The sequence below is a fragment of the Ostrinia furnacalis genome, unplaced genomic scaffold (genome assembly GCF_004193835.3).
Source record: "Ostrinia furnacalis isolate ACB-3 unplaced genomic scaffold, ASM419383v2 OfSCF0375, whole genome shotgun sequence".
Classification (NCBI taxonomy): Eukaryota; Metazoa; Arthropoda; class Insecta; order Lepidoptera; family Crambidae; genus Ostrinia; species Ostrinia furnacalis.
Genome location: NW_021130614.1, coordinates 57185 through 66019, shown reverse-complemented (window position 1 = coordinate 66019; position 8835 = coordinate 57185). Strand labels below are relative to the sequence as shown.

General features: G+C 36.4%; 1 protein-coding gene across 1 annotated transcript; it reads left to right on the top strand.

The window, feature by feature from the left end:
- Positions 1-556: 556 nt before the first annotated feature.
- LOC114361753 (uncharacterized) lies at positions 557-8436 on the top strand. Its single transcript, XM_028316907.1, has 17 exons — positions 557-695; positions 836-1419; positions 2190-2277; positions 4393-4456; positions 4618-4644; positions 4768-4806; positions 4913-5229; positions 5326-5642; positions 5948-6054; positions 6135-6247; positions 6319-6421; positions 6607-6719; positions 6801-7001; positions 7108-7478; positions 7599-7731; positions 8088-8184; positions 8306-8436. The coding sequence occupies exons 1-17, from the start codon at positions 630-632 to the stop codon at positions 8434-8436; spliced, it is 2871 nt and encodes a 956-aa protein (XP_028172708.1). The 5' UTR covers positions 557-629.
- The last annotated feature ends 399 nt before the right edge of the window (positions 8437-8835 follow it).

Sequence of the window (8835 nt, the reverse complement as noted above, 5' to 3'; positions counted from 1 at the left end):
TGTCTCAAATTAAGACCATTGTGTAAATATATATTTTTAATTAGAGATGTTTCTACCACTGTGTTTAAATGTTGTCATATTTTGTGTCTAGCGATATTTATGGATGTTTTTGTAAATATCTTGAATTAAACGTTTCTATACTGATTCGTATCCATTTATTTTAACTCGGACTTTATAGAGTCAAAAATAATATGTAACGCTGGATGCAAGCCGTTTCCAACCAGCCAATCTGGGAATCATTGGAGGAGGCCTATGCTTAGCAGTGGACGTCATGTCCTGTTGACGATGATAATAAAACATTTCCTCCAGGGTATGACCCGAATTCCACAAAGGCGGTGCAGAGCAGAGCGGAGTGGAGAAATGTTTAGAATACTTATTCAATCAGATTTAATTGTTTCCCTTTTATTTCCACATCTCCTCTCCGCTACGCTCTCATAGAGATTTTAATTCACCAAGCAACCAACCGATCTCTTTCTTAAAATCACGTAAACATTGCACATTTATGTCTTGGCTATCGCAATGACATTTTTTAAATCAAACCAAACGCCAACTCGATTGTGTGCAAAATATTATTTCATTTATAATAATTTATTATTAATTTCTAGTAAACTTATAATTTGCGATACAAAATGACGGACGCTTCAAGCATTATGAGCATTAGGGAGTTAATAGATACAGCATTTGGCGATGCCAACGTAAGCTGCATTTTCATCTTATTTCCTTTATTAATTCAAATTCAAATTATTATTAAGTCCTTTGTTTACGTATCTATTCATGTACTTATCTTGTAAATACTTAATTATAATACTGTAATACAAAAGAATTGATATTACAGGTGAACATAGTGAATCACAAGCTCATACAAACTATACTTGTAATTCTGGCACGTCAACTTCGGCTGTTGGAGAGGCGCGTTGAAGTTGAAATACCTGCAGTGGAATACTCTTCAGGAACAAGCCTTTCGGTGACCGAAGTCAAACTACAAGCAAATGTACCCCGTAAGAAAAAAGGCAAAGGAGCTGCCACTAGTGCCACATTCGCTGGAGCCACCAGTTCAACCACTGCCGCTGGCCAAAAAGGCTTAAGGCCAGGCCAATCTCAGTATAGGCCAGGCATGCAAGAAGTTGCATCTAAAGCATCGGCAATGTCATATGATAAAACATCATCTTCGGGGACAAAATCTACAACTGATAGGTCAAAATCAACCTCAGACAAAACTAGCACGGAGAAATCTTCATCTGGTTTCACGTCATCTGCTACAAAATCAACGACTGACAAGTCCAGCTCAGACAGAACTAGTTCCCTTAAAACTAGCTCAGACAAAACCAGTTCAGATAAAACATCAACCGAGAAAACATCATCTAGTAAAACGCAATCTGAAACCGAAGTAACAAAATCATCATCGGAGAAAAAAACTACGTCAGATGAAACAACAACACTTAAAACATCTTCCGGTACTAAATCTACAACTGGACCCTCTTCTACTGACAAAACATCAGGAGAGAAAACATCGACTGAGAAATCATCAACGGATAAAACGTCTACAGAAAAAACTTCAACTGACAAAACATCCTCTTCAGATAAGGTATGAATTGTTAATTATTATTAGTCTCTGTATCTACACTCGACAGCAAATAAATCGCACCACACCCGCGACAAGCACTTTCAAACGTATGCATCCCCACTTCACACCAATATTGGTACCATTCAAAAGCCTAGTTCTAAACTTCATTTCATTATAGGAAAGGTTTTTACCCCAAAAATGTTTCTTTAGAAGGATCCAGAGTCACTTCTTCAAAAAATAGATAGTTACGCTTGAGCCAACTTTTATGGCTATAAAACTGTTAAGTTGGGATTAATCGCTATCCATCTGTTAAAGAGGACACGTGTGATCATTATTTGGTTTTATAACCATAAAATTTGGTCTAGTTGATCCCAGAGGTGAGCCCAAAGTGAGGTCTTTTTTCAAGTCACATTTATGGTATAAATGTTAATCATTTATTAAGAAATTAAATATGTTTTTCTTTAAGGATATTTATTGGGCTTTCAAATAACACCAATATTGTTGGGGCACCATTATTGTGTCAAAAGAAAATCTTTAAAGTTCGCGTCGCGAGTGGTGCGATTTATTTGCTGTCGAGTGTAGTTCTGGTCACAAGTTTTATTCTTTTCACTATCTTAACTTGTAGTCTGGTTCAGCCTTTACCACAGGATTACCAGAAGCGGCTGGAAAAAATCGAAGAACAGAGGGAACGAGAGCTGCGAATTATCCATCAGGTGCAGTTCAGAAAGCGATAGTGATTTGTTTTTTCTTGTTTTTTGCCGTTTCAGCTTTTTGTTTACAACAGTGCAGACGGTGATTTATTTTTAATTTTGTATTAATTTATATTCTGGTAAGTGACTTTAGTCCTTAAATTGACATGGCCTTTACTAATATTGCCTAATGAGTAGGTTAGTAGGTATGTATGGTGGGATAAGTTAATACCTATTTACTATTACCATTTCCTATATCTAATACCTACGCTACGAATAGTTCTGTTCATGGTCAGTGGCGTAGCTTGGGGGGGGCAGGGGGGGCCATGGCCCCGGGCGGCATATGAAAGGGGGCGGCGGATAAGAAAAAAAAACATTGCATGAACAAGAAAAAAAAAAGTTACTCCAAATCGCGTCGTAATATGTTACGTACCGATAAAGCGAAACGAAACGCACAAGTGTGCGCAAGAGAAGACGATAACCGCTTGGTCGGCGCGCGACGAGCTCTACAATATGCTAAAAGTTTATGTGAAGAGCTTGGAATTTCAGTAGAACCCCCAAGACAAATCAAGAGAAAGCATCTTTTCGGCGATGGATTTTTAGACGTTGGGTTATCGTACGAGAATGAACTCAGGCGAACAATGTTCAATTCAATAGACAGAGTAACTGCTGAAATTCGTGATCGATTCCAACAGCTGCAAAATCTAGCGCAAAAGTATTTCTTTTTAATGCCGGCAGTAATGCTGGGCTCAGAAAAACTTAATCTAGATCAAGCTCCTCGAGACATAAATACAGATGAGTTCCAACATGAGCGCGCACGTCTACGAGCGTTCGTAGCTGCAACAAATCCAGACTGTAAAAAAGAGCTTATGAAGTCCGGCTCTCTGGGATTATTAAAATATATTATTGACTCCAAACTTGAAGATGACTGGATGATTGATCCAACGATCATAGCAAATGTTGTGATAGGGATAGAGACATGCGATTTTTGGTTTTACAAAGATAATACGATAGAAAATAATACAAAGTAATAAAAACCACCTGTTATAGGGGCATTTTTTGGAGAAATTTATCAAATAACCAAAAAAACACGAATTTTAAAGCAGATTTTTTTCAAAAAGTATCATTTTTTATTATTTGTTGGCATTTTTTATGTATTTTTTTAGTATCGCCTATTATTTAGCATTATTACTGTTTTTATTTTATCAGGATATACCGCTTAGTTTAAAAGTTATTACGTTTTCTTAAAATAAGTAATTCGAAGAAAAAAAAAATTCTAATAAAAAATAAAAAAAATCTCAAAAAAAATTTGACCTCTTTTTTGTCGATAAAAATATGTCTAGTTTAATCTATTTTCATATGTACACTTTAACGTGACTCACTGTATATAATTTAAGATAATATTTACTCTCAATTGACAAATAAATACTTTAATACTTGTTATTATTGTTTATTGTTATACACCTAGTGTTACATAATAAAGCTGAGCTATTTAAGAAAATCAAACTTCCTGTGGGTTTCAAGCAATAGGGATGTTTCCTGGGTCAAAAAGCAAGAGTTTTAATTAGTCCGTCAGTTAACTTATCAAAAAATACTCTACACGTATTTTTCACTTTTTCAAACTAATGAAAATTTAAAGAGATAAAGCGCGCCAAAGTTCATAAGAAGAGGCCCGTGACGTCAATGCGTGCATAAAAGTGCCGCACGTTGCGACGTCGTGCGGAACTTCAACGCACCATAACTATGTAATTATTTGTTAGATTGACAAATAAAAATATATGTGTCCAATATTTTTTAATATTAAACATGAAGGACTAAAAAAATTTTTTTAGGAAACTAGCCTATTGCTTCTGAAGCAGTGCGTGGTAGTTTATTTTGACTTTCAACAAATAAGGTGAATAGTGTACCTAAAGTCCATTCAATATAATATTTAAACTTTAAAATATTTATAATTAAAATAAAGGGCGGCGGATTTCCGGACGGCCCCGGGCGGCAAAAAGCCACGCTACGCCACTGTTCATGGTGGTTCTAAAATGAACTCATTTGTTGTCTATTTCTTGTTACCAGACTATCTCTGAATTAGTCACTAACTTGTATCACTATGAGAGAGCCACCTGACTAATAAAAAATACTTTTTAGAGAGCCGATTCACGAGAAGAGCAGGAAAAAACGCCTACTCCGATGGCTTCCTTAGAATCAATGGGTACGAGTTGACTTGTCATTCTTTCTTATCAATTTATTAACAAAAAAATATTGCCTTTATTTTGTTTAAGAACATTGTAGCGAGCGTTTTCAGCATAGTTAATGAAAAAGGATTCCTCATTATTGCCCAATACTAAGCTGTAATTTTTTCGTTGATTACAGAGAAACAGTATGAAAAATTGTTAATTGGTTAGTACTTAGCACTTTGTTTCTTAGGATAAATTATTTATATTTTAGAAACGTGTAATTATTAGAGTACACGTAAGACTATGGTACAATTTATTATTTATTAAATGTAACTTTTAAATACAGTGGAACGTGTACCATCAGACAAAATAAAAGCTGCAGAAAGTGAGTTTAAACATTTCATTATTCATCAAATCTTAATTACTTCTTACTGAAAGAGGTCACAATCAATTCACCATGATTATGAAATCAGGTCGATCACAAGCTGGAGTTGGCGGAAAATCGAAGCCGTTATCTGTCGTGACTCAAGATGAATTTATGGAACTTGCTACAATAGTTCGCCAACTGCAAGACCGATACAAAATAGCAGGAGCTCCAAGCTTTCCCGAAAATGCAAAATTATTGAATGACTTACGCAAAGGTGCTTCACTAACTGACGCAATGGCCGCATTGCAACTTTCGGCTAGAGTAGAAGCTGCAGAAAAAACTTTGGAAAGACTGCTAGCAGTGGTAACTGAAATAGTCGTCAAAATTTATGTAGGGGGAGAGATAACAGGACCAATAGATGTTGAAGCTTTGATAAAGTTGGTATGTGTGAAAATGATATTTCTATTCGTAAATAATTTGAATACCTAGTACTCATTTGCTTATTGTTTATGTAATTTGAGTTTTATTTTTTAACAGAGCCAAGGACTTATTGCCCCAGAACAATTTGCAGAAGTCATAAATGAAATAAAAGAAATGGAAGAAACAGAAGAGCCGCCTCAAGCTGCTCCAGTCCCCGCTAAACGTAAATCTACTATGCCAAAAGAAGCTTTAGCCAAATCGAAAAAATCCATTGTATCCAAAGCAGAATCAAAAGAATCGGTAGCGGTATTATCTATGATGGATACAAAACTACCGTCAGAAACTGAAGTAACTGCTGAAACAGCACAAGAACCTGCTGCGCCAGAAGAAGAATCAAAAGAAAAAACTGACTCTGTGACTTACGAAGAACTAGAGTAAGATTTTATTTCAACAGAAGGGTTTTGCTGAATATATTTATGTAGGATTGTAATATCTATGGCGTAAATACTCCATTGTCTTAAACTCTTTGGATGTACGAACGAGTGTGAGCGAGACGAATGTACGGAGAGTGAGTGAGAAGGAAGGAAAAGGAGTCATGGCGGCAAGACGGTTATGAGTAAAGTGTGGCTCTGTATTTTATTAAAGAAGAATAAACATATTGTTGGAAGAAACTGATTTTCCTTGCGAAGCCCCGTCTCTACATTTATTATCATTCTAATGATACTAATTTATATTTCAGTAATGCACTGCAAGAATTGTATGATGAATGTTTGAAAATGGTTACTACTTCGACAAATCGCAGTAACACGAATGCTAACAATGCAATAAAAATTGCTAATAGATTAGGTTTGTAACACATAAATGCTTTGTTACCCATATAATAAAGTGTTTAAGTGTGTATTTAATATTACAATATTTCTGAGTAGAAGGAAGATTGGAAGACTCTCTGAACCTAGGAGATCGAATGTTTGACTTGGAAAAACTAGTCTCGGAGTATGCTGATCAGATAAATACCCTTGACACTGGCTTGTCGTCACAGGTAAAATATTTTTAAGTGTATTTATCTAAATAAAAAGATACATTGACCGACTCTAAGTTTAAATTTAACAGATGACTAACTATCAAGAACAATTAACACAAATGCAACACGATCTTGAATCTGGATTAGAAGCCATGGCAGAAGCTTTAGCAAACACAGGAGGAGATACGGCAGGTAAAAGAATCATTACTGATATCTAAGAAAACTGGAAGCTAGATTGCAGCCATACGCCTGCCGTAAAACTACGCTGTATTTATTGCGGGTTTTTATAGATTGACTAGGATCATTATTAGAGTGAATCTTGTAGGTAAGAAGTACTTGTAGTAGAGCATATTCATTTACAATTATTTTTGATTCAGCTGTTGCTGAATTGAACAACCACTTCACAAATCTACAAACGGATCTCGACACTGCTGCATCAAGACAAAAAGAGCTTAGAGATATACAAAACGCTCTATCATTGGATCTTCAGGTATCCCCAATTTCCGTATGCACGAGAAGATTATTTTTATAAACTCCTACCTAAACTTCATCACTTAAATACTTTCAACAGTCTCTGTGGAAACAAATAGAAATACTACGAGATACCAAATCGGATCGAGATGAAGTGGCAGATGCACTGCGCGATAAAGCTGGTCTTGGTGCTCTAAATGGATTGGTGTCTCGTCAAGAATTTGACGCAGTACGAGGAGATTTTGAAAAACGCATTGGATCAGCTTACGATAAGTTTAACAATCAAGAGATTGTTTGGCAAGTTAGTTCTTTTTTAATAAATAAAGTTACCCTATTAATAGGTGTTCAAGATGAATTTAAGTATACCTATTGTATGGCAGTTTTCATACAGTGATTTTATATTTCAGAAAGCAATAGATGATCTAATAAGAGAGCTGAACGAGAAAGCAGACTGGATACAAGTGGTTTCTTTGCAAGGTAGCATCAATAAGTACCTTGAAAAGTTTCGAAACAAGATTCGTGAAATGGAAGAGGTTGTGGGTGAACCTCGCGCTGCCACTGTTTCGAGAAAACTACACCGCGACGCTGAATGCTTATCTTGCGCCACTGCTGCGCATATGGATATAGAAGAACCCAACAAGTTGCCATTAATGCCCGGTTTTCCATCTTCACGACCACCGGCTATTGGTGCGGAAGCCAAAACTAAGCCGTCTGAAGATGGGGATCATAGAGGCGTTTGTTATCCTGGCATGCCAGTACCTCATGCTATAGATCCAAGGTTATTATTGTCTGTGCTAGTTTAGGATTAAATCTTCCCTTAGAACCAATTTTAGCTACAAGATTGTTAAAATATTTTCCGTTAAATGCTGTATACTGATGTCTTGCGCAATTTTCACAGAGCCCATGTCTGTCATCGATACTGTGGCGGTTCTCACACGTTAATAAATAATACATTAAGCCGCGCCCCAGCAGGCATGATAATAAACCCGGCCCTGCGAGAAGTCAGCACCGCAGTTGGGACTGATGGAAGGGTAAAAGCGACATTAATAATTTGATTCGTCGACTTTTATCTGAGCATTAATCTAGACACGCGGCAGCATGTCAAGCCAAGTTCAAGCAAAGGAACTGGCTAGCCAGCGCCAAGTGTAATGTTACACGAACCATTTGGTGCCACTTTTGACCGTTATTATCTTATCAGGAGATTTAAGAGCCTGATGCCTTAATGTGTTTATTTATAAATTGTTTTATAACAAATGCGCCTATCATAAAAAATCTGCGTACCTACCTGAGTCTAGATACTTCAAACTCTACCTTTATTTATCGTATTGTAGCCTGAACCACGTAGGCGTAATTTAACTTAAACTTATTCCTACTTATTCACTTTCAGCTGTACATGGTTGATGGAGATAATGTGAAGAAGCCTTGTCTGCCATGCAACTATAAGAAAACTTTCACAACTCCAGAGCCTTCGGAAGCTGAACCAGGTAAAGGTCGCCACCGGCATAATTTACATATACATTTTTGTGGCTACGATCCTTAAAAAGTGTAGTGCTTGTGTCTGCAAGTACCTACTTAGTCATTGAATAAACTTCCGTCTCATTTTAGCTCCAATGGTGATGCATGACGATTTTGGATCTGATATGACGCCGCAGGACTATCGACAACAATCAATGCAAGCCACTGGCGGATCGGATATCGTCTCCGTAACTCCACCGCCGCCGATGGACGATGACTGAGGCTTTACTTTATTAATCATATTTTATTAACTTTAATAATAATTAAATTTCTTGTTTCTTTTCTTAAATACTCATACTCATTTACAAAACTCGTTCTCTAAAAGTTATACACTGGACAACCTGCGCCTTCCTTCCACTCCCAAGCTAAGCAAAGCATAGTAGGTACTATGTACCTACCTACTAAACAACTAATGTAAACAAAGGTACTAATATAAGGTACTTTTGTGGTAAATTACATAGGTAACATAATTTATTACACATAAAGAATAGGTACCCAATAATGTTGTGCGGGAATCGAACCCGTGACCTCTGACTCTAAAGAAGAAGAGAAGCTAGAGATTTTTTTAAGATCATTCATCCATTAATCGGCAATCCATTATCACCTTTATTTTTTTTTAA